The 27,110-nt window shown below is 48.5% G+C and overlaps 2 protein-coding genes across 3 annotated transcripts in view; one reads left to right on the forward strand and one right to left on the reverse strand.

The window, feature by feature from the left end:
• Nucleotides 1-14,025, forward strand: part of UBE2O (ubiquitin conjugating enzyme E2 O) — a 77,759-nt gene extending 63,734 nt beyond the window's left edge. Inside the window, exons 2-18 of the mRNA XM_036755440.1 lie at nucleotides 407-466; nucleotides 716-826; nucleotides 1,287-1,384; nucleotides 2,254-2,317; nucleotides 2,720-2,863; nucleotides 3,717-3,826; nucleotides 3,985-4,135; nucleotides 4,395-4,873; nucleotides 5,339-5,493; nucleotides 5,804-5,916; nucleotides 6,043-6,174; nucleotides 7,646-7,735; nucleotides 8,985-9,687; nucleotides 10,088-10,224; nucleotides 10,929-11,132; nucleotides 11,222-11,279; nucleotides 11,728-14,025. Of these exons, the coding sequence (XP_036611335.1) occupies nucleotides 407-466; nucleotides 716-826; nucleotides 1,287-1,384; nucleotides 2,254-2,317; nucleotides 2,720-2,863; nucleotides 3,717-3,826; nucleotides 3,985-4,135; nucleotides 4,395-4,873; nucleotides 5,339-5,493; nucleotides 5,804-5,916; nucleotides 6,043-6,174; nucleotides 7,646-7,735; nucleotides 8,985-9,687; nucleotides 10,088-10,224; nucleotides 10,929-11,132; nucleotides 11,222-11,279; nucleotides 11,728-12,401 (3,483 nt within the window). The 3' untranslated portion in view covers nucleotides 12,402-14,025. The remainder of the gene's footprint in view (nucleotides 1-406; nucleotides 467-715; nucleotides 827-1,286; nucleotides 1,385-2,253; nucleotides 2,318-2,719; nucleotides 2,864-3,716; nucleotides 3,827-3,984; nucleotides 4,136-4,394; nucleotides 4,874-5,338; nucleotides 5,494-5,803; nucleotides 5,917-6,042; nucleotides 6,175-7,645; nucleotides 7,736-8,984; nucleotides 9,688-10,087; nucleotides 10,225-10,928; nucleotides 11,133-11,221; nucleotides 11,280-11,727) is intronic.
• A 1,372-nt stretch (nucleotides 14,026-15,397) lies between these two features.
• Nucleotides 15,398-20,105, reverse strand: SPHK1 (sphingosine kinase 1). 2 transcript variants are annotated; one of them, XM_036753638.1, is made up of 5 exons: nucleotides 19,447-20,105; nucleotides 17,270-17,419; nucleotides 17,029-17,123; nucleotides 16,793-16,908; nucleotides 15,398-16,459 (listed from the first exon to the last, which is right to left on the reverse strand). In XM_036753638.1, the coding sequence occupies exons 1-5, from the start codon at nucleotides 19,463-19,465 to the stop codon at nucleotides 15,655-15,657; spliced, it is 1,185 nt and encodes a 394-aa protein (XP_036609533.1). In that variant the 5' UTR covers nucleotides 19,466-20,105; the 3' UTR covers nucleotides 15,398-15,654. The 2 variants fall into 2 exon arrangements, with proteins under 2 accessions (XP_036609533.1, XP_036609534.1); XM_036753639.1 differs by lacking the exon at nucleotides 19,447-20,105 and adding an exon at nucleotides 17,867-18,101.
• Nucleotides 20,106-27,110: the final 7,005 nt, after the last annotated feature.

Here is a 27,110-nt window from a genome sequence, read left to right on the forward strand (position 1 = left end):
GTGATTAGAGTTGTTTAGAATCGCCAACCAAGGTGATCTCATAATCTAATTTCAGGCTCCATATACATTTAAACCTCAAATTTTTAGGGACCATGAAGCACATCTAGGCCTTTTGTATCTGTTCCTTCCCCAAGATGCCTGCCTTTTAACCCTTTTGTTGTTCAGTAATACTTTTGCTATAGTTTGTTTTTTTTTTTAAACAAAAAGAACTCAGATAAATTTGCTCCTTTTAAGCAGTTGGGGGGGTGGGGTCTTGTTGGAGAAGAAGTTGAAACTGTTGGCTAAAATGAAATATTAGATGATCTGTGGGTTTTTCTTATCTATACTATTTAATTGGATCAAAAATATAGACGGTAGCGACTTTGGGAGGTTGTTTCACTTATGTACTTTTCTGTTTCTTCTGCAGTTGAAATTAGAAGATCGTTCTGTGGTTCCCCGTGATGTAGTCCGACACATGAGCTCAAGCGTAAGTGCTACATTGTATATCCTTATGCCTTTTCCCTAAATATCAATCTTGGTGAATGAAGAGTCTTAAATATTTGGTACTGTGTAGAGAAATGAGGCCAAGGTCTGACCTTCTCAACAGTGCTTGTAGCTGAGTTCCCTGCCGTAGACTTTCCCCCAAGGTCGGGCGCCATTGACTTTCAGTTTTGGGGTCCCAGTGTATCTGTCACTGTTGCCTGTAACTCTAAGACTTGTGCGTCCTTGTTTTCAGGATAGTCAGTGTGGGACTGTGATTGACGTGAACATTGACTGTGCTGTGAAACTGGTTGGCACCAACTGCATCCTCTACCCTGTCAACAGCAAGGACCTGCAGCATATCTGGGTAACCCAGGCCTCAGGGCTCCTCCCCACCCCATTCCAATCCCACCCTCTTCTCCTTGGGTCCAGCTGCCCTCTCTAGAGTGAGAACATTGCTTCTTTCTCATTCTTTCTCCAAAGCAGCTGACCAGAGAGTCACAATATGTAGCACATGCTTCTCCCTTTTAGGCTTGTTTGTCTCCTCCCCCAGAGTGGGCAGTTCTCAGATACAATGTCACAATACCTACTTCCCTCAGTACCTCATTTTGAGGTTTAATTGAGGCTTCCAGAGAAAACGTCTGTTCGGTTAGTGTCTGCTCCATATCAGGGCCAATGACAACCTTCTTTCCACCTAACAAACTAATGAGGTTCACTCCTTGCCGCAGTGGGATGATGAACACTCTCTTATCGCTAACATCTCCAACCTAGTTTGCACACACATTCTATGTCATCTCTTACAACTACTTTCTCTGATTGATCAACAGCCTTTCATGTATGGGGACTATATTGCCTATGACTGCTGGCTAGGGAAGGTCTATGACTTGAAGAACCAGATAATCCTGAAGTTGTCCAATGGAGCCAGGTACCTCACCTACCTGTAGGTCGATCCTTCCCTTTCACTCAGAGGAGCCCAACACCCCCAGGAAGGAGCACAGTCAAGGGGTTTTTTAGGGAAATTGTGATGAAAGGTTCATGTGATAGGGTAGTGACAGATATTCCAGGCATTTGGGGCAGCTCTATTGGATATGAGAGACAACATGGCATAATGGATAGGGAACTGACCTCAGAGACAGGAACACCTGGGCTAAAGTCAGGCCTCTGGCCCATCCTGGCTGTGTGACTCTGGACAAGTCACTTAACCTCTGTCAGCTCTAGCCAACCCTTTTAAGTGTAAGTGGCAGACAAGGTCTGCATTGGTAGAAGGATTTTCCTCTTCCAGGAATTCCTTGTATCAAAGAAATCACATGTCCAGTTGCTAACTCTATTCCTTTGGATCCTTGAACCCAGCCTAATGCTAGTCTCTTCTACCATGTTCCTATTGTGTTGTTTGGTTTATTCTTTGTTTCTTCCTGGTTTTTGGAAGAATAGCCTGGGGCAGCCTGGTTTCAAGGTTATGTTTAAGAGGAGAGTACTTTCAAAAGCTTTAAAATTAGTTAACTGTCAGATTTTAGATTAGCTTTCCATTTAGTTTAGCAAAGGTTCTTTCCCTAGCTGAGAAAGTTGGGTGGTTAGGGAAGAAAATGATTTGGCATGGTGAAAGCATTGATAATAACTCTCTTTACCAGCATCTGTTTTGCTTAGTAACCTAAATTAGTCCTGATAAGCAAAGTAGCTGTTTTCCTGGGTCCTGCTCCACCTCAGAGACTCCAATCAGTGTGTCACCTAGCAAAGAATACCTTGATCCCTTTTCTCAAGTCTTGTGTTCAGACTTTAAATCTGCTTTGTTTCCAGATGTTCCATGAGCACAGAAGATGGTGCCAAGCTCTATGATGTTTGCCCCCACGTCAGTGACTCGGTAACTTTCCCTTCCCAGGAGAAGCTTCTTAGGGTTCAGAAACTCTTCCTTCTGTCCTCAGAGTTTGGGGCCTACAGAGGAAAGGGTACTGCTAAGCAGACAGCTCACCAATATCCCCTTCCAATTGCTCATTCCAAGGGCATGGCTTCCTGATGCATGAGGACTTGTCTTGGGGAATAGTGAGGTGAACGTGTGAGATGGTACCTGTGTGAATGTGTGTATGTGAGTGTGAAAGTGTTTGTGTGTATGTATGAATGTGCATGCGAATGTGTGCGTGTGTGTGTGTGTGTGTGTGTGTGTGTGTGTGTGTGTGTGTGTGGTGTGGGGAGAAGCATCATGGGTGGACTGCTGTCAGGAATACCCCTTGCTGAAAATCCACTTTTTTTCTCATTACTTCTGCAGGGCCTCTTCTTTGATGATTCTTATGGCTTCTACCCAGGCCAGGTGCTCATTGGCCCCTCCAAGGTCTTCTCCAGTGTACAGTGGCTGTCAGGTGTCAAGCCTGTTCTTAGCACAAAAAGCAAATTCCGAGTGGTGGTAGAGGAGGTAGGGTCAATCAGGGATTACTTTGGAGTCTTGGAAAGGGACTCTCTCTAGAGAAATAATGTTAAGACTTAATTTATCTCAGCGCTACCAAGTCCCAGAATTATTTCAATTTTTAAAGATCTTGTGGCAAAGGGGTTCACTGTAGGAAGCTAGGTATCTGATGACAAAATGGACTCTTATTGGTTAGGGAATCTTCCTACAGTATGACTTGAATAGTCTGAGAGAGGCAAGAGTGAACAATATGTAATTTTTAAGGTAGAATAATATATGATATAATGTCCCTTCTGTGCATTAGGATGTAGAATGATAGAGAGAATTCTCTAGCATTGGACTAGGAGTTAGACAACTAAAGTTCCAGTCGAGTGGAAAGACTGCCGAATTTAGAGTTAGAAGACGTAGGGGTTCAAATGCTGAATCTGCCACTTATTAACAATATGGCCTTGAACAAATCAACTTCTTCGGGCATCAATTTCCGTATCTGTAGAATGAGGGGGTTGGACTAGGTGGTTTGTAAGGTTCCGTCTATCTCTAAATATATGATTCCAGCCTTAATTTTGCCTCTAGCCATGTGACTTTAAACAAGTCACATCACCTCTGGAGGACCTCAGTTTCTTCATCGGTAAAATAATGGACCCCTTAATGGCCCTTCCTGCTCTAACATTCTGTGACTTATTCTTCTTTGGAGAAGGGGCATTACCTCAGGTTGGGAACTAGTCCAGAGCCTATTAGTATGAAGTTCCACATTCCAAATTTGTACGCTAGCTCCTGAGTCTCAGCTAAGATTTAGAGAGCAAAGCTTTCCACAAAGCCACTAAGAATCTGCTCTAATATTGGCCCTTTCCACCTACCCTAGGTACAGGTCGTAGAGTTGAAAGTCACGTGGATCACCAAAAGTTTCTGTCCAGGAGGCACAGACAGTGTCAGCCCCCCGCCTTCAGTCATCACACAGGAGAATCTGGCTAGGTAAGTCTCTAGTTCCCCTTTTTCTCCCTACCCCAAAGTGTTGACCCCTGCAAATATCATCAGGACTTTAAGCTCAGTCACAAGAGGAGGGTCAAAGAACAGTGTCTTCCCCTCAGAATCTCAGTTCCCTTACCACCTTTCCTAATTCCCTTTCACAGAGTAAAACGTCTTGGGTGTTTTGACCATGCTCAGAGGCAACTTGGGGAGCGTTGTCTTTACGTCTTCCCAGCCAAGGTGGAGCCAGCCAAGATAACCTGTGAATGCCCTGAAAGAAACTGTGTCCTGGGCGAGGGCTTTGTTGCCAAAAAGGTACAGCCAGTGCATTGGGAGTGGGTAGCTCATCCATTTTCAACAGCAGTAGGGAGATAGAGAGCAAGTTTGGGTCTTAGCCCTTAGTGAGCAGCTGCCTTATTCCTTTTGTATTCATTTATTCTTTTGCAAATCTGCATACTACTTGGGCTGGTTATCCTTGGCCAAGCAGCCCTAGCTCTACTGGGTTATTCTGAACTGGGTATTCTGCGTTTCTGACCTTAGTACTTCTCCCTCCTCCATGTCTCAACATCTCCAGGTAAAGCGGTTGCTGAAGAAGCAAATTGTGAAGATCATGTCCTGCTCCCCAGATTCCCCTGGCCCTGGGGATCATCCTGATGGGGACCCTGATAAAGGGGAAGCCAGAGCCAAGAGTGAAACAAGAGATCCATCCAATCCTGACGAGTCTCCCAATGGCTCTATCAACCCAGTTGAAATTCAGGATGAGGGTCTAGATGGATCTGATGACACTATGGAACGACAGCCACCATTCCTGCTCAAGGAAGAAGGAGCCACAGACTATAGGCTGCAGTCAATGGAACAGGATGCAGATGATGAGGCAGCTGATGATACAGATGACACGAGCTCAGTGACTTCTTCAGCCAGCTCCACTGCCTCCTCCCAGAGTGGCAGTGGCCCTGGTCGCAAAAAGAGCATCCCCTTATCTATTAAAAACTTAAAGCGAAAGCACAAGAAAAAGAAGACTAAGGTATCTCGAGAATTCAAGCCGGGAGACAGGTAAGCAAAGACATTGAGGCTGGGGCCTGCTTTAATTAACCTGATTCAGTCTTCAAGACAGCTGAGACCACCATCTCATTTGTTGCTCACACGCTCACTTTAGGGGCAGGGGACCCTCAGCTACTCACCAGCTCAGAAGGAGCCCACCCAGGGTATCTTATTTTGTAGGCACTTGGTGGAAGAGGTACTGCACAAGCCTGCCTACAGGGAGAGAACGATCAGTGCCAGGGTTGGCCTGTAGGACCCAGTGGCCTCTGTATGCCCAGATGGTGTCCATAGTCTCCTTGGAGAATAGAAGGGGCTTAGATAATACAGGCAGGGTCTCTTATGTCAAGGCATTAAGCCTGTGGTCTTTCCAGGAGAACCTGAAATTAGAACATTCCACGTTTTCTAGTCTACAGGAGAGTCATCTTGGGGGGGAATGAGTCTCGACATTCTAACTCACTGGTGCTCCCATCCTGGTAGGGTGGCCGTGGAAGTGGTGACCACAATGACCTCAGCAGATGTGATGTGGCAGGATGGTACAGTGGAAACGAACATCCGTTCGAATGAGCTCTTCCCTGTGCACCACTTGGACAACAATGAATTCTGCCCAGGGGACTTCGTCGTTGATAAGAGAGGTAGGGGGCAGCCAAGTAGCACACTCCCCAGTTGGGAGGGGTTAGGGATCTCAGAAGAGAAAGAGAGGTCATTTTGGAGGATTCTGTGCTGAAAGTTAAAACAGGATCAGGGTGGTGATTGAAGGAATTATGATTACTCTTCTGAGTAGAATACACATTGTGGGGGGGTTTGGGACAAGGAAAAGAAAAGGTCTGGATCAGGCAGGAGGTAGACATCGGGTCTCATGCCAGAATTCAGGATGAGAATTGGGGTGAGCATTTATGGCCCAGAATTTCTTAGCCAATCACCTTCTTTTTTATGAATTCATAGCCCAGAGTTGTCCAGATCCAGCTGTTTATGGGGTAGTACAGTCTGGGGACCACATTGGCCGAACTTGCATGGTGAAGTGGTTCAAACTTCGGCCAAGTGGGGATGATGTGGAGGTGAGTGTCTGACTGTTTCTTTCTCTTGTAGAATGAACTCTGCTTAGAGGGAATAGTATAGGAAAGAGTGAGGGGTCCTTGGTCTAGAGGATAGCCTGGCTATAACAGTCTATTCTGTGATTGCAGCTAATTGGAGAAGAAGAGGATGTGAGCGTTTATGACATTGCTGACCACCCAGATTTTCGTTTCCGGACTACAGACATAGTCATCCGAATAGGCAATGCTGAGGAAGGTGCTGCTGGCCCCAAGGAAGATGAGGTACAGTTGACCGGCTGTCCACTTTCTCACTCAGTTCATCCCTGTTTCTAGTATTGCAGCTAAGGCAACTTGGGGCAAGGATAGCTGCCTCTGTGGGGCAGGACAGACGGCCCCCATTTGTTATACAGAACAAACTTCCCATACCCAGTCTGGTCATAGAAATCAAACAGCTGCAGGCTCTTTTTTTGCCACCAGATGGCCCCAGTACACAGGACCTGGTCATATGAAAATATAATTCAGTTCCACATACCTCATAGGTGCTCTATCAATTTATTAACCAAAGGATCAGCTAAAACTCCCTATCTGCAAGAGAACATGTGAAGCTTAAAGGATCAATTCACCTCTCACCTCTGTGGTAGTGCCTCTGAAGATGAACTTCAGTAGATATCCAAGTACCCCTATATACAAAGTGGTGTGGGGACAGAGAGGTCATGTGGTCTGCTGGCTGAAGAACTGGCTTCAGAGACAAAATGGTCTTGGTCCAGTGACTGCCTCTGCCACATCTGCTACCTTGCCTAGCTTACACTAAGACTAGAAGTTGAAGAGAGAAGGTGCTGACCTGTATTGGCACTGAAAGAATAGGGCCATCCTCCATCCTCATGTACAAAGCACTCTCTGCCTAGGCAGCGTGAGAATACAAAATTGTACTAGATTGAATCCTTACCTTTGAACTTGCAGTCAGTCTAGTGGAGGAAGTGATCCACAAATACTGATGACCTCGAGCAGGATGTGGTACAGTAGTAGACTAAATGCTGTAGGAGTGGAGAGAGAGAGAGAGAGAGAGAGAGAGAGAGAGAACAAGAACTTTGGTCTGGGCAGCTAAGAGGTGGCCTCGGCAATCCCAGGATGAGCAGTAGGGCCAGTGCATTAGCCATCCACACTGACAGGTGTATGAGGCCAGGCAGAGCCCGAGGGAAGGACCTGCCTCCTGTTCACAGCACAGCTTTAAGGTTCATGAGGCCCAGGCGCTTCCCCAGCAAACTAGCTGAGCACTACAGCAGAGTCACATGGCTAATGACGTCCAGTGCTCTTTCCATTGCACCATACTGCCTTTCAGTTCCAGTTTAAGGAACCTGCATTTATTGAGCGGGTGAGGAGAATCCATTGTAGGTTTTTGAATAAGCTAGTCTTATGAGGCTAGTGCCACTTTAAGATCTCTACTCTTGTTTCTGAGCTGTGCCCCCAACTCAGGCAGTAATCCTTTATTAAGCATCTACTGTGTGCCAGGCACTGTGCCAAGCACTGGGGATATAAGTGTGAAAAAGAAATGTGACTGGTAAGATCTCTCCTCTGTACCCTCTGATCAGAGGGCCTCAGGGCAGAAGGCATCGATGTAGTGTAAATTCCAGAACGGATGCTCCCTAAACTACTCAAAACTGGGATTCTGAGTCTCTCTCATCCAGTGTCACTGTTGTGTCCTAAGAAGGTAATCTGTGACCCAGGCTGTATTTTTTTTTTTTTTGCCCTGCAGCCGTCAGTAGGCCAGGTGGCTCGAGTGGATGTCAGCAGTAAGGTGGAGGTGGTATGGGCCGACAATTCAAAAACAATCATCTTACCCCAGGTGAGAGACTCTGAATAGGCCTGAATTGGTTAGATGCCTGTAGTCTAATTAGAAGGTTTTGTGCTCTATTTTCTACTTCCCTGTACTTAAAAACAGGGGGAAAAGCTCTTAGCCTTCTCTTTTTCGTAACTCTTTCCCCTTCTATCCCAAAAGTAGATTCAATGGGGTAGATTTTTCTTTTTAACTTCTTGAGGCGTCTTGGATAGGTAATGAAGGAGGAAGGCCTGATTGGGAAAAGAAAACAGGAAAGAAGAAAAAAATTGGTGTGACACGCCTCTGGCTTTGCCCCAAGTTACTACATCTAATTTAGTCGTCTCACTTGATAGTTTCCCTACATCTTTAGATTCACAGAACTTTTCACAAACTTTCTAAATTTGCTTGGCTCCTTTTTGCATTTACCCAGTTTTTGCATTTTGCATTTACCAGTCCTAAGAAAATGTGAACCTTTATATTGTAGATACTCTGATACTCTGACAAACACAGGCTCCCATGAAAACTGAACAGAATAGGAATAGCAAGGAAAGGTAGTTTGGGTATTAAATTACAGGTTCAAGATATATGTACTTTCCAAATCCCCATTCCTCGCTAGCCTAAGTAAAGTGACTACTTGTCTACCATTCTCTGTTTTCCTGTCAGAGCTTTAATGGACCAACTCTCCTAGTCTAGAGTAGGTTTTGGATCTTAACCACCCTTTCTGAGGCTGTCTGGAGAGAGAGAACAGTATGTGACCTAGTCTTCTATGTTCTCACCTCCCCCTCCTATCACTTGTTCCAGGCTCCCTGGTGTGTCCCCACAAAGGGGACACTGCTGTAGTGTCAGCTGATCCAAGCTTCATTTGCCTTGGTTTTCCCCTTGGGCCCCTTAGCCCAGTTGGGCAGCTGCTTAGAAAGGCAGAGAGGGGAAGCTTGGGCCAGGGTGGAGTAGGAGCACTGGTTAAGTATCCAGACAGTACTCTCTTCCCAAGTTCTATAGAGGAAAATGAAAGAATCAGGGGAATGATTTAGAGAAGGCCAGTTTGTTTCAAACCAAACTGAAGAAGTTGGGCTGAGACTCCTGAGTTTAGCATAGTTAAGAAAGTAGGTAACGGGTACGTGTCATAGTACAGTGTGAGCACAAGCCGATGGTAGCCCTTAAAATAAATAGCCCACCTTGAGCCCCTTCGTAACACTTTTCCATTGGTGGGGATGGGACATCTACAACCAGACCCTGAAAATCTGAGCTGCCCTTGTGTTTCCCCTCCTCTGCCTAGCACTTGTATAACATCGAGTCAGAGATTGAGGAGTCAGACTATGATTCTGTAGATGGCAGCACCAGCGGGGCCTCCTCAGATGAGTGGGAGGATGAAAGTGACAGCTGGGAAACAGACAATGGGCTGATGGAAGATGAGCACCCCAAGGGAGATGAACCCATCATGCCTCCTACCGAGCTTCCAGTCACCACCGAGGAGGACAAGGGAGTGGTGATCAGCGAAGAGGCTGTGGCTGCAGCGGCTGCCATCCAGGGGGCCGTCGCCATGGCCGCACCTGTGGCCGGGCTCATGGAGAAAGCTAGCAAGGAAGGGCCCCCAAAGAGTTTCCGGGAACTGAAGGAAGCCATCAAGATCCTAGAAAGTCTCAAGAACATGACAGTTGAACAGCTCCTGACTGGTTCACCCACCTCACCCACTGTGGAGCCCGAGAAGCCCACCCGGGAGAAGAAATTCCTAGATGACATCAAGAAGCTGCAGGAAAATTTAAAAAAGACACTAGACAATGTGGCCATTGCTGAGGAGGAAAAAATGGAGGCTATGCCGGAGGCAGAGCGCAAGGAGGAAAAGGCTGAGGCTCAGTCTCCTGTTCGGTCAGAGTGGCCCAGTGAGACCCCAGTGCTCTGTCAGCAGTGTGGTGGCAAGCCAGGGGTCACTTTCACTAGTGCCAAAGGCGAGGTCTTCTCTGTACTGGAATTCGCACCTTGTAAGTTGGCTCCTCACTCTGGTTTTGCTTGTGTTTCCCTTATTCATTACCATTGGGTTCCTTCTGAGTTGACACATCCCCTGTTGGAATGGAGCACTGCACTCCATTTCCATCCCCTGTGCCATACTTCTGACTTGCTGTTTCTCCAAAGCCCCGTTCCAGGGGCAGAGACTTTAAACATAGTCAGATAATGCTGATTGGAAAGAAAAAAGGATGAATCAGATAAAGGGTGTGTCATTCATCTGTCTGGGGAAAAATGCCAAGCCATGAAGTGATGAGCATTACTTCCCAGTGACCTGGGCTTCCCTGGCTGCTGGTTTTTCCCCTACCCATTATGTTCTAGACACATCTCCCCACAGTTCTCTTTATTGCTGAAATAACTGGTCTTTCCTACCTCCAGTTAATCATTCATTTAAGAAGATTGAGTTCCAGCCACCAGAAGCCAAAAAGTTCTTCAGCACAGTAAGGAAAGAGATGGCACTGCTCGCTACCTCACTTCCAGATGGCATCATGGTCAAAACCTTTGAGGACCGAATGGCAAGTAGAGGGAGCCTATTTCCCACCAAAGTAGAGCTGTACATCATAGGCTATCACTTGCTAGGTTCTGATCCTCTCAGCCTCCTGTGGGAACAACATATTCTTTCTCTTCCGCAGAGGAGCCTGAGACCAAGGTCTTCTTGCCACTCTTTTCCACAGTACCAGTGTCTCCACAGAGAAGGCCCCAAAAGTTCCCATGATGCTAGTCAGCTATTGCTTAAGGCTTTAGTGTCCACTCTCCTAGTCACAAAAATGGACATGGTGATTGATGATCCCAAATGTTTGCTAAGATGTATTCCTTACTGCAGAAGCCAGTTTTGTTTCTTCACGGTCCCAATTTTTTTTTTTAAGTATTCACCCTTTCAATGGAAGAGTCTCTGATAGAAGGCAACCTGGAGAACCTCCTTTAAACATTTTCAAATCTTCAAACTGACTTCTTCCTTTCACCTCACTGTGAGATAAAAGGGTTGTGTAGAAATGTACTTTTTTGGTTTTTTTTTCTGGATATCACAGATTTTTAAGAATCCATGGAAAAGATTTGGGTAATGAACTAGTAGTAAGGAGATGCTACATGACTATATGCATCAGACTTTTAAGGTCAGAATTCTGATGGCTCAGGCTACTACAGCTTCTTTATCTCAGTGTGCAAAAGTGCAGTGTGTCCTGGCTGATTCCAGTAATCATTGACCTTGTCCCTTTTCCAGGACCTCTTCTCAGCCCTGATTAAGGGCCCTACTCGAACCCCATATGAAGATGGCCTTTTCTTGTTTGACATCCAGCTTCCCAACATTTACCCTGCTGTGCCACCCCACTTTTGCTACCTCTCCCAGTGCAGTGGGAGGCTGAACCCCAACCTATATGACAATGGGAAGGTGTGTGTCAGTCTACTGGGCACATGGATCGGAAAGGTGAGTGGCTAAGATAAAAATTTGGGATGGGAGAGCAAGCCAAGAATGTCTTTGGGTTGTTATTCACTGCTCTTCCTTATGTATTTCAGGGAACAGAAAGGTGGACCAGCAAATCCAGCCTTCTCCAGGTGCTCATCTCCATCCAAGGTAAGTAAGTGACAGGTGGGAGATAAAGGAAAGTGGGTTCATGGCAGAGGGATTTGGACACTGGGCCTCTTTGAAAGAATTACAGTTTTCTCTTTGGGTCCGTTATAATACTATTCTCCCTGACTTCTTAATTGAGCAAGGTTAAAAATAGATTTGGAGGACTTCATCAATAATTCCAGTTTGCTAAATTGAGTTTCCAAGGGCCAAACTGGTCAATATGGGGAAGAATTGACCTGGCGGGGCAGGAGGAAGGACAGTGGAGTGGACAAAAGGAGGGATCAGCAGTGAGCAAGGGGAATGTTATTTCTGCTACTCTTTGAATAAAAGGCTAATCCATGGGACAGTGGGTAGATAATCAAATGTCCTCTAAAGGAGCCTGCCCCTGGCTTCTCCTTCAGATCCCTGGCCTGTTCCCTTACACCTTCCACCTTCTTAATTAATCCTATAGGCCTGATCCTGGTGAATGAACCTTACTACAACGAAGCAGGGTTTGATAGTGACCGGGGCTTGCAGGAGGGCTATGAGAATAGCCGCTGCTATAATGAGATGGCGCTGATCCGAGTGGTACAATCCATGACGCAGCTGCTACGGCGTCCACCTGAGGTCTTCGAGCAGGAGATCCGGCAGCACTTCAGTACAGGAGGCTGGCGGTTGGTGAACCGAATTGAATCCTGGCTAGAGACCCATGCCCAACTTGAGCGGGCCCAGGAGCTGCCCAATGGGGCCCCAGGGGATGGTAGCTCACCCGAGCCACCCACGACTACTGAGTTATCTGACTCAGGCCGAGAAGAGCCAGAGGAAGCAGGAGTGGCTCCTGGTGATGCCTCCCAGGGTTCAGACTCTGAAGGTGGTGCCCAGGGACCAGCACCCTCAGTTAGCAAGGACTTAACAGAGCAGACCCCTGAGGCCACCCCAGACTCATCTGTGCCACCCAGTGTCAAACCAAAGAAGCGGAGAAAGAGCTACCGAAGCTTCCTGCCTGAGAAGAGTGGCTACCCAGACATCGGCTTCCCCTTATTTCCACTCTCTAAGGGTTTTATCAAGAGCATCAGAGGGGTCCTAGCACAGTTCCGGGCAGCCCTGGTGGAGGCAGGCATCCCTGAGGGCACAGAAGACAAGTAGCAACTCTCAGACTGAAAAGACAGTGGACACAGTGGGGAGAGGTTGGCCTGCTGCCTACTCACTCCCTCTCCTGGAGTCTCCCTTCTCCTCCTTTTTTTTCCATCCCCAAAGAGAGGGCCCCCTACTGCCCTCATCCCCTCAAGGTGAGTGATGCTGAAGTGAAAGGATTTCTAGATGCACTCCCGCTCCTGGTCTGAGCAACAAAGTCTTAGAGCAACAAAGAGAATCAGAACTTCCTAGGTTATTTTTTAGTTTTTTCTCCTCTTCCCCCGGTTACTGCCTAACAAAAAAAGAAAAGCCCAGTTCTTCTCCCCCCTTCCTTTGCCACAGAAGTTCCCAGAAAATAACACTGGGGCTGTCTTTAGGCCTGCACGTCCTCATCACTGGCAAGATCTGGTCTCTGGAGCAGTGGATGTGCCTTGCATTCATTGTATCAGGGAAAGCCACACTCCATTGGCCCCTTGCCCTCTAGATTGGCTCCCCTGCTGCCCAGTGCTGCCCTCTCCAGAATCTACCATCTCCTAACTGTCTATGCCCCAAGCAGAGCAGTTGTTCCTTAGGTACTTCCCTGGGGACTGTCCCATCAATCACACCACCCTCTCAGAACCTTGCCTGTGTTAGCTCGTTATCTATGAGATGGCAGCGGCACATAAAGGGGTTGGTTTAGCACTCTGGAATGAGGGTGAGGATAATGGATTTGATGGGGAGGTAAAAGCTATAGGTGCCTTGCTGATCCCAGACCGGACCATATGGGAGAATAAGCAGCTTGGTTTCCTTAAGCTTAAAAACGTTTTGAACTGAGAATATAAGTGCTCCCTCCTCTCACTGTCACCCAGGAGTGAAAGTGCAGCAGGAAGGAGGGAGTAAAGTGCTAGGGATCCTGCCCCTGTCATCACAGTAGCCACTTGACAACATGGGAGAGGTGACATGAAGCTCATACCAGAGAGAGGCTCCTTTCCTCAGCAGCCAGCCCGTTCTGGTGTGAGAGTGAGGCACCCAGCTGGCTCTAATGCAGAGACTCGGCAGGCGAGGTGAGCTGTAGCCAGCTGGGGACTCACACCTCTCCTAAGACACGCACAGAGGTTTACACATTTTCTAAGCTTTTGATAATGTGAAGCTCCAGGTTATGAGGTTGCTATTGAGCACATTGCAGCTATGTAATTTTTTGGTGTATGTATTGTAATATTTAAGGTTTAAAAAAAAAAAGCTAAAATCTCATAAAGGCAAAAACCTTAAACTTAAGAAAAAGACAAAAAAAAAAGCCAAAGCATGATGCATCTTGTTAGCCTTAAGCTGACTCCACAACTGTGCTGTACTATAACCAGCTAGCAGCAGCAGCAGCAGTGGGGAGGGTGGTCAGAGGCAGGACTGTGGGTGGCATTTGAAGACTTGATTCTATTCTGTACAGTATTTAAGAACAAAACAGGATTGACTGGTGGGGCCATGCTTCCAAGTGCATTCATTGTTGATGTGGAGATGTGAATGCTCTATTGCTTAGAATATCTGTATAAAGTGCTGTGTGATTAAACTTTTTTTACCTGCATTTTTTTTTTTTGGTTTGGCTCATTAGAATGTAAAAATAAACAAAAAAAAGTAATGCCATTAAACCTGCCTCTGCCACTCATCTGGACTTTGCTGCCTTTTTTTTTCCAAGACAATTTTTAAAACACACACACACACACACAGCCATACTCCCCATTCCTTCATCCATTGAGAACCAAACATTTGTGAGATATATGCTCTTATGTTCTCACCGAGGGTCCACCAGGCAGCATCCTCTGAGGTCAGTCAGATCACTTTTCAAATACAGTAGGCGTCCCTGTCACAGATTCCTAGCTGTCTGGCCTTTCTCAGAAATAATGGCTCCTTTCTAGCATTTGATAAAGAATGTCCTAATGTTTGACTTCAGTACTTTGAACTGCAGTAGGCAAAAGCCACTATTCCTTGGTTGTTTCAGCCATTTGGGCTCTTCTTAATTTTTAACCTTACTAAGAAATTTAGTACTTCTTCATGAGGCTGAAGTGGCTGGCATAACACACAATAGGGCCCTAGGCAGGTAGTTTTCTTTTTTACTTCAGTCTAGGAAATAGATCCCAAGTAGGAAGAAGTAGGGGGTGGTTGGGGGTCTGTTGACACATTGCTTCTGCTGTTACTGCAGCCTCAGTTTGTCCAATAGGAAAGACGTGAGGTGAAAGTAGGGGAGGATGATTTCTGTCGAAAGAGCTCACAGGCTGGAGAGGTAGGTTTTGTTTTCGAGAATGGGGGGGGCAGGGCGGTTGCAGTGTGCTATTGATGAAGTTTCCCTTTTTTCTCCTTTGCCCCAGTTTTCCCTACAGCTGTAACTAAGAAAAGATACAATTCCCACCTTTTCACCCAAGCTTTTGGCCCAGGTAGAATGTAAACACTTTAAGGGCAGCAGAGACTCTTTTATTTGTATCTTCACTGTCTGGCACATAGTAGGGACTGTTAAAAATGCTTATTGATGAGGCTTCAACCAAATTCTTTGAGGATTACCTGACTGATAGAGATGGAACCCCCAACAAGCTTGTACCTTCTCTGGTTATCAGTAAAATTGCTGTTTCCTCTACATAGCATCTCCTAGAGCAATAGTGTTTAACTCTACAGAAACAGGGACCACTGAACTGTACATCAGGATCCCTCTGGGTGTCACAGGCACTGTGAAAACCACATTTTTTTTTTATTTTGTTAAACACTTCCCAATTACATGTTGTAGTTTGGGCTGTACTCCAGAGTTTTGCCGGCCAAAGTTTGACACCTGTGTTCTAGAGCACTGAACTTCATGTTTCAAGTTCTATCACTGACCTTGGGCAAATAGCAAACCGAAGGTTTTTTTTTCCCTCATCTACAAACAGAATAGGTCCAATTAACCTGGATTTTAAAGCACTTTGTCATTGTAAAGCACCATGTAAATGTGACCTTTTTTCCAAGGGCCAAGGTCCCACTTTTTCCTTATCCCCCAGAGAAGGGACTAGGCAACCTGGAAAAGTCACTTTATTTAGATTGCTCATTCGGTATACTACCCCTGGCCAACAGAGTTCACCTAATTCTGGTGGTCCTGATGTGGGGAAATCTTGGACATCTAACAGAGATGACTCACCGAATTTGGGAGTCCTGGAACTAGCTAACCTGTGGAGGAACTCCTTTTCACTTAAGGTGTTGTGTAAGGCACTCCCCATTTGCAAAGCAAACTAAGACCCAACATTGCAAGTCCAGTGGAGTCCACAAGCCCTATTTAAGAAGCGAATTCTGATGAAGCAGAGTCTTCTGAACAGGGTAGAGGACTTGGCTCAGGACCAGGCTTTAGTTCTTGACAGCCACTGACCAACTGAAAGCCTCCAGGATGCACCTGGCCTTGGACGGCTTCACTGGCCAGCTGCTCCCCGTCCACTGTAATCATACCCCTGCTATCGTGAGGTTCTAGACGGAAGGCCACCACAGGCACATACACCAGATTAGGGCAGTCCAGGTCCATGTGTGTACCCTTTTCCATGGCCAAGAAGAGACGAAGCAGTGTAGCCCGGGGCACACCAGCTCGAAGGTAGAACAGATGTACAACCCCCCCAGTTCCTCTAGCCATTGGTGCAGCATACATCTCACTACCCAAGTGGGAATGCAGGAGAGCTAGCACCAACACAAATTCATGTTCAGGCACCACCGTCCAGTTTTCTGGCACTGGCTGCTCCAGAGGCACTAGAAGTGAATCCACAGGGCCTGGTTGGTCACAGCCCAGGGGAGGTCCAGCTGAGATTTTAGAAGAAGGTGCTCCAACTGGGAGATAAGATAATGTGCCATGATAGGTGCGCAGGGCAGCCAGGCGGAGGAATGTGCCCAGGGTAAACCGAATCTTTCCTAGGCACCTGTACTTTTCACTCTCCACATCCACATCTGCAACAAAGCCCCAGCCCAGGCTGAGCACAGAGAAGAGGCGGCTGCCCGAGGCTGTGTGCAGGGAAAGCAGATTCATGGGAGAAAGCCCCCCACGGCACAGCAGCAGCGTACAGTTGGTCAATAGGTCTTCATTGGTCACCTGTTCATTGCTGGGAGGTGAAGGGAGAACATAAGGAAAGACTGGAATCCTGATTCCCTGACCCCACTGGTCCCTTCCCTGGGTTTGGGCTAGTAGGGAGTGTAACAACTGTCTGCTGCCAGCCTCCTGAGGGAGGAAGGAAGCCTTTGACTCACTGGCCCTGGAGAGGAACTGGAGCCGATGGAGAGAGAGCTGAGGCTGGGAGCCCCAAGACCTGAATGCCCTCCTGGGGATGTAAACCCTGGGGGGAAGGGAGGGGTTGAGGATGCTTAAAGGTCAGCAAGCAACAGTTGGGGGAAAGAGTGTAGGAGAGGGAAATGGAGGCAGAATCCTGGCCCCTCACCCGGCATAATGGTTTACAGATGCAGCCAAAGCATTGCCCGAGCCTGCTGGAAGGCTACAGAGAGGCTTCTGAATCGCAGTTTCCCAATCAGGTCGTTCCATCAGGCCGTTCACCACCTGAAAGTGCAAAGTCAGGACCTGCCTAGCCTTCCCCTTAACACTAGCCACCTCCTAACAGCATCTATCTGCACCTATCCCTCTTCTCCACATCACCCCCAGCCACTGCCCATCACTCACTTCATGCATCAGCCCATCTCCAGACATCACCACCAGGGCATCCCAGGAGGAAAGGTCCTCATCCCGCACCAGCTCCCTCGCGTGGTTCCGCCGCTCTGCAGGGAGGAGGGAAGCAAGCAGTTCAGGTTCTTTTGCATTTCAACCGGGGACCCCGCAGTCATCATCACTCTCGAAGTAGGTTGCTGACCCGTGGTGGAAGGGGCTGGCAGAGCATCTGCCCCTCGGGGCACTTAGCGCTTACCAGTCAGACGCAGCTTGAAGGAGATGCCAGCTTCCTTCAACATGGGCTGCACTTTGTTCTGGAAGAGGTACAGGGCCTTGCCGGTTCCTCCCTGGGGGTTCAGCAGCACCAGCACCCTGCAGGGCCTCGGCAGAAGTCTCCTTGGGTGCCCTGGAGAGACGAGGAAACAACAAAGGACTCAGGCAAGAGCTTCTCCACCAAGGCACCTGGAAAACTGGAGCTGGGTATCACCTGGACGTTTCAGGGTGAAACACTGAGCTTGAATTAACGGATTCAGGTGGGTTCTGGGGAACCCTTTTGGAAATATCGGTACTCCAGCTTTATGAATAAAGGAGGACCACTTTTGACCAAGAGGGAATGAAGCAGAGGGAAAGAGCTCTGCTCCACAGGCCTCCGTTCCCTCTCAGTCTCTAGTTTGTTGGGAAAGTAACCCAAGGAAGGGAAGTTGGCACTCGGCTCCTCAATCCGATCATTCCAGGCTTTGGTATTCTGGGCTCCTTTCACCACCATCATCTTCATCACCATCACTACCACCACCACCACCCCTACTACCACTACCGCCACCGCCACCACGTTCCTGCTTTGGCCCTCACGCACTTGTATCCGTGACCTCAGCCCGAAACTCCCTCAAGCTCCGGAGTGCCGGTGACCGAGGAGCTATAGAAACGCAGGCCTCTCTGGCTGCCTCCGCCCCGAGCTCCTTATCTGCCTCTCCCAGGTCTCGAGGCTGGCATGGGGACTCTACTGCCCCGCCCCAAGTCAAGGGGTGAGGGGAAGCATGTTCCATCCCCAGGGACTAGGAGCTGCTCGGGGAGCAGAGAAACAGGAGCCTACACTGCCCCCTTCTCAGCCGTGGGAAGACCTGTGGTCGGCTGAGTTCGCTCTTTATCCCGAATGATGGAGGCAAAGAAGGAAGATCAGCAGAGCCCACGGGAAGCTAGGCTCACCAGGATGGGGTGGGAGCGAGCACCGCTCCCGCCCCCCTGTAGCCCGCTGCTGTAAGGCACGAAGCTCTCCGGAAGAGAGAGGACTTGAGGTGGGAAGATTCTGCGATCTCAACTGCGGGGCACTCCGCCAGTGATGCTACGACCCCAGCACCTCTTTCCCCGCTTCTCTGAATCTCCAGAGAGGTATCTGGGTCTCCGGCCAGGGCTAAGAGAGCGTGGGTCCGGTAGAGAATCAGGAATTCCTCCCTATAGCCCCTGGCTCCAGAACAATGTCAGGGTCAGACCTCCAGCCCTAGCCGACCCGCTTCTCAGGTCCGGCTTGGGGGCTGGGAGAAGGGGTCCCTCGGACCAAGTCGTCCTTCAATCGCGCAAAGGTCCCGAACCCCGGCAGTCACAAGATCCAGGATAGAGGACTCCCACACCGGCCAAATTGCCCGCTGCTTTCCACCTCCTCCCGGCTTGACAAAGGTCTCGAGAATGAGCTTGACTTCAGATTTAGTTCCCCCGACCCCGGGCCTCTGGAGCTTGGCGGTGGGGGCTGGGCTAACAGATGGTTTTGCGTGCTGGCCAGAGGGGTCAGGGTGGAAGCAGACCCGCCTGTTCAACCCGGACTCCTCCCGCCTACCACCCGCTCTCCAACTCCAACTCCAACTCTGCAGGGAGGGAGACGAACGAAGTCGGCGGCCCAGTTCCCCCGGAGGCTGGGGAAAGGCGAATTGGAGAGGGAGGAAAGGTGGGGCTGCTCTGGCGGCCCTCCCCGGTCAGACCGGTTTGCCGCAGGAGGAGCTAAGGCTGTTTGCTTTGATGGCCTGAGCCTCACTCCCCGGGATCCAACCTCACACCTGAATAAACTGGAGCTCTTTAGAGTAGTCCTATTTCACCAGCGCTCCTCCTCCTGCCCCAACTTTTCCCGGCAAGTTCTGCCACTCGGCACAGCTTGGTCAGCCGCGAGAAGGGCGTTCCAAGTATTCTCCCCCACCCCCTGGTGGCCGGCCACGCCTCCGCACCCCAGCGCTCTCGGCTCACCCCCGGAGGGCGAAAATCCGGAATAGACCATACCGAAAGGAGAGCATCTGCCCTGGGGCCATCAGACCCAGCATTTAATGAGCCCATCCCCAGGAAGCAACCCAAGTGACCTTCCCCCCCCAGAGTCACAGCGCAAAGCTTCCAGGCCGGCCCCGGCAGCCCGCTTAACTAGTCCTGCCTCTGGGTTCCGGTCCCCCATCTCACCATCCTGACTCGAGGGCATCCTCCAAGTCGGAGACCTCCCGAATCTTCCCGGCAAACAGCTGGGGCCCGCTCAGGTTCTCTCCTGAAGCTCAGGGCACCCCCACGCCTTTCTCGTCCGAGGCTTGGGACACCCCCACGCGGCAGAGTCAGGGACGCTCTCCCCTGTGTCCGTACCGATCGCGTGCTCCCCCCACACTGCCGCTTCGGGTAGCAAAGCCGAGGGAAGTCACCGGCTGGGCGGGCAGTGTTCCAGCAGCGGGAGGAGTGACAGCTAATGCGGCCGGAGACGCGGCGTGGCGGGCGAGCTGCCCAGCCTGGGGGCAGCAGCAAAGGCAAGCGAAGCCCGAGCTTGAGGCGTGCATGTGCCGCTAGCCCGGCCGCTGCGTCAGCCTGGACCCAGGGCCCAAGGCAGAGGGGCTGGGAAAGCGTGAAGTGTTCCCGCTGCACAACTTCAGGCTGGCGCTCAACAGTCCGGCTCCAGCCTCCTAACGTGACTTCTGGGGTAGGGAAGCGGGAAGCCGGAGCGGGACACTCTACTGGGAGGGGAGGAGGGAGGAGGGCCGGGGGTGGAGTCCGGGCTGCGTCGGCTTGGATCTGGAGGCTCTCCAAGCACCAGGCGCAAGGCGCCGCTCAGCTCAGGGTTCGGTACTCTCCGCTCCAGAGTCGGCTACATCACAAAGACGGCCTCCTTCAGGAAAACAACCCCCAGTGGCTTCGGCGGATGCCCACCCGCGGCCGCCCTGGGTCGTACTTTTACCACACCGCTGCTTGCCCCGCCCCCGACGGCTTCCGCGTAGAACTATTTTTAACCTCCTAGCGGCTACCCATCGAGTTCCGGAGGCGAAACCGGGCTGTCCGGGAGGCAAGGCGGAGTGGTGCACCTGTGGGGAACCTGCTGGGGAGTCTGTGAGCCCCAAGCATCCAGGAGAGCTGGACGCCACAGGAGGCCACCTGGGCTGTGGAGTGGTAAGGGTTACTTTGGATCCAAGGAAGTAATTGCAACCCAGTCTCAAGGAATTTACCTACCCTGTTTCCTGAGGCCTTCTGAATGAATGTGGAGAGAGAAGGGGGGCCTAGGGCTGGGGTGAGAAGGTGAGAAGGAAGGAGGAAGTGAGGGGAGGCTGCTGGCGGTGATTGATAGATAAGGCCTGGGCCCAAAATAAAGTTTTCAATTTCAAATTGCTACCAGATATAATATCCATGAAGGGCATAGCTGGGTCGTATCCAAACTTATATCCCCTAGAGCCTCCCTAGTGCAATGCTCCGCCTGAGAATGTCTGATAATACGCGTTGAATTTAATTGAGATTTGCATGTTTGCCACCAGCATTTACTTATTGAGAACCTCAGCTTACAGAGCTACGAAAAAACCAGTCACAGCCCTCAACTAGTTTGCAGGCCAAAATAAAGATACAACGTAGACCAAATTAGAAAGCTATAAGCACAAAGAAAGGTACACGGATTGAATTAGTTTCAGCTTTAGGCACTGTGTTTCATTTGGGCAAAGTGGTTAGGGATAGATTGGAACCAGTTACTAAGTCAGTCTTTAGTGACTGGATCTAGGTGGAACAAAAGTTACCCAAGGGCCAAGGTCTATGAGACTACTACTAAGCAAAGAAAGATGGAGAAAAGAGGAAAAAGGACTCCTGTGTTAATTAATTAACATTTATTAAGTGCCTGTGATATGCCAGGCGCTGTGCTAAGTGCTGGAAATTCAAATAAATCCCCACCCCACCCCCAAAAAAGTCCCTGCTCTTGTGGAGAGGCTTCTAGCAGAGGACACTTTAGTTCAGACAACTGATTTCCCAAAATGCTGCACTCATTTTGAACTCATAAGACTTCTCCACCATATCCCCAGTAAACTACTCATTGGGAGACTTCACCTTCTTAGAATAAGCCTCGAAACTCAATTTTTCCAAACCCGCTCAGCCTTGGTGAGTGAAGGGTGGAGCTGGGAACTCCTCAGCATACTTTTAAGGAGGGATGAAAGAAGAGACTTCTCTGACACTGCCTCATTTCCCACTCATGCACTCATTTTGGATTTCTTTGTCTTCTCTGGCTGAACTCTTTACTTGACTTCTCAACTAGGTCACCGAGTGGAGTGTCTCACCCCTCCCCACTACCCCCGTGTTCTGTTTTGTGCATCATCTTCCCCTGTTAGATTGTAAGCTCCTTGAAGGCAATGATTATCTTTTTCATATTTGTAGCCCCAGACATTTGCACAATGCATGACACGTAATACAATTGGTGCTTAATAAATGTTTATTGACTGAATCTCAAAGGAAACTAGAAGGTAGAAATAATAGGGAGAAAGAGAGTGCCAGGTATGGGGGACAGCTTGAAGGCAGGAGAGATGGAGTATCACGTCACTGTCACTAGATCACAGAATACAGGGGAGAGGAATAAGGTGTGAGAAGACTGGAAAGGTGGGCAGGAGCCAAGTTATGAAGGGCTTTAAAAGCCAAACAGGGTTTTATATTTAATCCTGGAGGTAATTGGGAATTATTGGAATTAGTTAAATAGAGGAGTTGACTTGGTCAGAATTGTACTTTAGGAAGATATGTACAGAAATATTTATAACAGTTCTTTTCATAGTAGCCCAAAACTGGAAACAAAGGGAGTGTCCATCTATTGCATCATAAGAAATGGTAATAGGGAAAGTCTCAGAGGAAACTCTAAGAACTAATGCAGAGTGAAGTGAGCATAACTAGAACATTTTATACAAAGACAACCACAAAAAGCTTTGAAAGGCTTCAGAAATTCCAACTTCAATGACAAACCAGAATTCCAGAGGAAGGGAGATGAAGCATGATTACCCATTTCCTGCCAGTGAGGTGGTCGACTAAGTCAGCAAGAATTTATTATGTTCCTATTAGGGCATTGTGCCAAATGCCACGCTAAGTGCTGGGGATTCAAAGAAAGGCCGAAAACAATCCCTGCTCTCAAGGAGCTCACAGTTTAATGGGGAAAAAAACTGTACAAACAAGACATGTACAGGACAGAGAGAAGGGACTACGAAACATACATTTTTAGACATGGCCAATGTGGCATTTGTTCTGTTGGACTATGCATATTTGTTATGAGGTCTTTTTTTTTTTTATTGTTCAACTGGGAAAGGAAAGAGAAAATAAACTCTTGTTGGTTTTATATATATAGATGGATAGAGAGAGAGAAGAAGGAAGGAAGGAAAGAAGAAAGAAAAGCTAGATCCAGAAAAAAACAGGTTTGGTTTTTTTTCATATAGCCTACAATAAGAACAGTAAAACTAAAGCCTTACCTATATTAGACCTCAGTGAGGAAAGTGAGACTCACTGAAATGTAGGAGTTGAATGGGAAATATATTGATTTGGGGCTACTGCCTTCTGTGTTTTTGATAATTTTCTGTGAGGGTGAAATAAAGAATATGTTGTTTTTAAAAAGTCAAAAGTTTATAAAAGGCTGTTTTGAATCCTAGGCCTGGTGGGAAGAGATGGGGCCACCATTGCAGCGGCCCACCCAGTACCAGGTCTCACCTTACAGTCGACCCCACCACACTAGGGACACTTCATTCCTCCCTCTTAAAAAGGTTGGCTCACAGAAGCCAAAACTTGCCAAGGCCCCAAAACAAAGAACAATGTAGACAAGGCAGTGTGGGCAGAGAAAAACATCGAGGTCATATCTTTTATCTCTCAAATGCCTCACTATATATCTTTTTATCAGGGACTCCTAGCCTTGCCCTCTCAGGTGGCAGAAGTCCTGCCCTATTTCCTGACGCTAGAGAAGCTTTGTGGGCAGGAGCCACCAGCAGCCTAACTATGCCCCCTTCACACTCGTTCGGAACTCAGCCCTCCCCAGGGGGCAAGCAGTGGTCCGAAAGTCAAGGGCCAGGGCAACTATGAAACGCAGAAGGCAGTAACAAAATGGAGAGCAAGGGTCCTTCCCACCAGTGGGGACCAGTGACTGCCTCTTCCCGTGATGGGGGCCCCCTGGCCACGCTGCGTGGCTGCCCAGAATAAGCTGGCTCCCGGACGGTGACTCAGCGACCAGCGGTGTGAGCGGGCCGGGAAACTCTGGGAAACAACCTAAAAAGGGGGGGAGCGCGGGCCCCCATCCTTCCTTCTCTCTCCCCCCCTCCCCCCCTTAAGCGCCCTTGGGGCGAAACTGCAGCTAGAGTTGTAGTGCTTTGGAGCGGCTCCGCCCTGGGCGGCGCGGGCTTTTATTCTCCCAGGGCAGTTAGGTGGGCGCTCCGTGGGTCGGGAAAGCTAATCCCACCCTCCAGCAGTCCGCCCCCACCCCACCCCTGACGCACGCGGAAAATGACCGAGTGCTGCCTCGAGGCAAAAGAGGACGCTTGGCTTGCGGGTTCAATTAGCCTACTGCCTCGGGAGCTGCAGTGCCCTGGTCACGAGAATGATGACTCAGCCGGGGGGGGGGGGGGGGGGAGGGTTGGTGAATGGGGTTAGGGGTGGGGTGGTCGAGTGGGACAGGCCCTGGGCAGAGAGCCCAGTCTCATTCTTGGTCTCTTCCCTGGCATGGGTGCTGCACCTGCCTGGGTCTCCCACGGGAGATACCAGGGCGTTGTCTCGGAGAATTCCAAAGGGCTGCTCACAGCCTGCTCACCCTCTCTTGGGGCCTCTTTGATTTTCCATGGCAGTAGAAGTCTGGGGCAATGCAATGAGTGTGGGGGGGGGGGGAGGGGTGGCGAGGCGAAGAGAGGGACGCCCCGGCCTCAGCCCCTGAATAGTGTGTGGGTACTCCCTCTCCTTCCCATGTGAAGGTTTCTCCAAGCCTCTACCTTCGCATAGGGCCTGCCTGAGGAGATCTGGCACCTTAAGATGTCCCGTTGGGGGAGGGACAGGATGATGCCTATGGAAAGGATGTAATGATACCCCTACCCTCAGCATCTTTTCTCTGAGGAACTCAAAAAAGAGTGCACCGGCATGAAGCCTCCTCAGATCTTGAAAAACTGTTGCTTCTCCTGAGGTTTGATGTAGCAACGTGAGAAACAGAGAAAAGAAGTTATTGGCGTTGAGTCGGAAGTAACAAAGCAAAAGTCCTGAAAGAGGTCCACCTCTCCCTTTCATAGATTTAAAAGCCGAAACTTTTTGTGTGTGAGTGGAAGGAGAAACTGATCAAACAAACAAACAGACCATGGACCAGGATTGTTTTTTAAGGACCAGTGAATCTGGTTTCCTGTTGTAAAGTTGTCTCTCCATCTTGGAGAAAGAGTTACTTTATGATTGTGTAATCTGGGGGACTGTGCCCTGCTCTGCGCGCTAGTTCCCCATCCTAAATCAGAAAAAGATCCTGTGGGAATAAGGTGAAGGGCAGAGCCCTCTAGCTATGACTAAAACGGAGTACAATGGCTATGCTGTTCTCCACGGTCTCCAGTTCCTGCCCCCTTTACCTCCCCAGCCCTGGCATGGCTAGGTCCTCATTCCTTCATTCCTGCCACTCACCCTTCCGTCCCCCCACAGTCCAACCGGCTTCTTAGTTAATTCTCCGGGTTACTTTCTCGTTTTCCTGAAACATTAAAAAAAAACCAAATTTTGAATTTTTATTGATATCTTTTGTTTTTACATCAGTTTTATTTCCCAGTATAACCCCTCCTCCATGAGAGCCATCCTTTCTAACAAAGACTTTTCTGAAATGGTTTTTAATGATCTGCACAATCCCCTTCAATCAGCCTCACAGAAAGGCAGGAAAGGATCAAGTAGAAACAAGACTTCCCTCCATATCTTGTAGCTGAGGAGACTAACTCAATGATCCTCTCTAGGTTCCAAAGCCAGCCACTGGCCAGTTTGAGATCTCCCAAGCCCTAACTCCCAGACCAGAGCTGTACCTACCAGAACTTTTTACTAGACTAGCAATCTGAACACCTCCTATCCCCAGCTGGCTTCTTTTTTTTTTTTTTTTTTTTTTGGCTTCTGTAGCTCTCCCTGAGTGATATTTTAACTGGCTTTTCAGAAGGACACATCTGATCTGAATCTGCCAGAAAAGGAAAATCAAGTTAAATCCCTCACCAGCACTTAGTTGTGCATCACAGAGCCTTTTCCCAGAATAATAAAAACATGCATTTATATCTAGTAGCAGGCTTGTATTGGTGGGGAAGTCTGACTTGATCCTCGATACAAAACCTGGTTCTCAGGTATTACCTGTCCCACAAGGGAAAAGAAACTGGTCTTTCTCTCCTCACCCACCTCCTCTTTATCCCATGCTCTCCACCTATAGACGTCTACTTCCAAGAGGAAAAAGAAGGGATTAACCCAATGTCAAGGTGGCATTCTTTTATGAGGAAAGGATTTCTATGGCATCTCTTCCTTTCCAGAGTCTGTCTTCTTTGATGGATTTCATTCTTCTAAATTGCAACCAGAAGAGGTCCAATGGACCTCAGGTTCCTTATCTTCCCTTTTAGACGTGGTTCCATTAAAGAGCTATCAGAGCACTGGCATTGAGGCATCACTAGGTGTAAGCTATTTTTCTGTGACCTACACAATTTCACATATCTCCTGGATTCCATTTGTATCCATTTACATGTTAAGTATTGGGCCATATGTTAAGATGTACATGCTACTTTATACAGTGTCCTGATTCCCAGGACATAAAGACAGGCAAAAAACTCCAGATTTAATGCAGGATTCTTCTTGTTAACAAGCATTTATTAAGCACTTACTATATGCCAGACACTGTGTTAAGTGCTAAGGATGCAAAGAAAGGCAAAAACAAACAAACAAAAAAACCAGTCCCTGGTCTCAAGAAGGTCGCAGCCCAATAGCAGAGACAACATCCAAGCAGCTAAGTACAAATAAGATCAATGCAGGTTCAAGTGGAAATAATCTCATAAGAAAGACACTAAGATTAAGGAGAACTGGCTAAGACTTCTTGCAGAAGGTGGGACTGCTGAAGCCTAAGAAAGACTTTAATGAAAGGCCAAGGTCATCAGTTGCATTCCAGGCCATCGATGACAGTCACCTTGACTTTTGTCTTGCTGCTGGAATTCAGTGACTCTGGAGGAGAGAGTGAGGCTGATGACTTTGAAAAGCTCTGCCTTGCTTAAATCCAATTTACGTGCAAGTCAAGATGTCACCCTCAAGATGTCATTGATGCTCTTGGAAAAGGAAGGACAAAAAATGACAGCAACAGGATTTTACTGAGACTTGAAGGAAACCAGGGAGGTCAGGAGGCAAAAATGAAAAGAAAGAGAATTCCAGGCTGCCCAGGGGACAGTCAGGGAAGATGCCCGAGGTTGGGAGATGGAGTGCCTTGTTTGTGAACAGCCAGGGGGCCACTGGATTGAAGAGTTACTTGGCAGAGAGTAAGGTGTATGAAAACTGGACAGGTAGGAAGGGGCCAGGCTATGATGGGTTTTATGAGTCAAAAAGAGCATTTTATATTTGATCCTGGAGGTAATAGGGAACTATTAATTTGTTGAATAGGGGTTGAAATGGTCCGACCTGTGCTTTTTGGTCGCAAAGGGAAAGAGTTGTCTCTGGTATGTGGTTTTTTTCCCTTGAGGGAGTTCTCCTATTTTATCTTCAGTATTTGACCCCAACAGTGTGGGATGCCTTCTCCCTGCCCTTCCTCCTCCTCCATGCCAATTGCCCCACCACAGCCTCTTAGAGCAGTCCCAAGGATCCTTCAAGACCTCTGGATACCACCACTTCCTCCAACTAAGGTCCTCAGAGTT

The sequence above is a fragment of the Trichosurus vulpecula genome, chromosome 4 (genome assembly GCF_011100635.1).
Source record: "Trichosurus vulpecula isolate mTriVul1 chromosome 4, mTriVul1.pri, whole genome shotgun sequence".
Lineage (NCBI taxonomy): Eukaryota > Metazoa > Chordata > Mammalia > Diprotodontia > Phalangeridae > Trichosurus > Trichosurus vulpecula.

Coding starts and splice junctions, on each gene's coding strand:
- SPHK1 (XM_036753639.1), bottom strand. CDS start 18,056: ATGGAACATGCTTCCCCTCACCCCTTGACTTGGGGCGGGGCAGTAGAG. Junction 17,420..17,866: donor GGCTGAGGTCACGGATACAA/GTGCGTGAGGGC, acceptor TCGTCTCTCCAG/GGCACCCAAGGAGACTTCTG. Junction 16,460..16,792: donor TCTGTAAACCATTATGCCGG/GTGAGGGGCCAG, acceptor TTCACCTCCCAG/CAATGAACAGGTGACCAATG.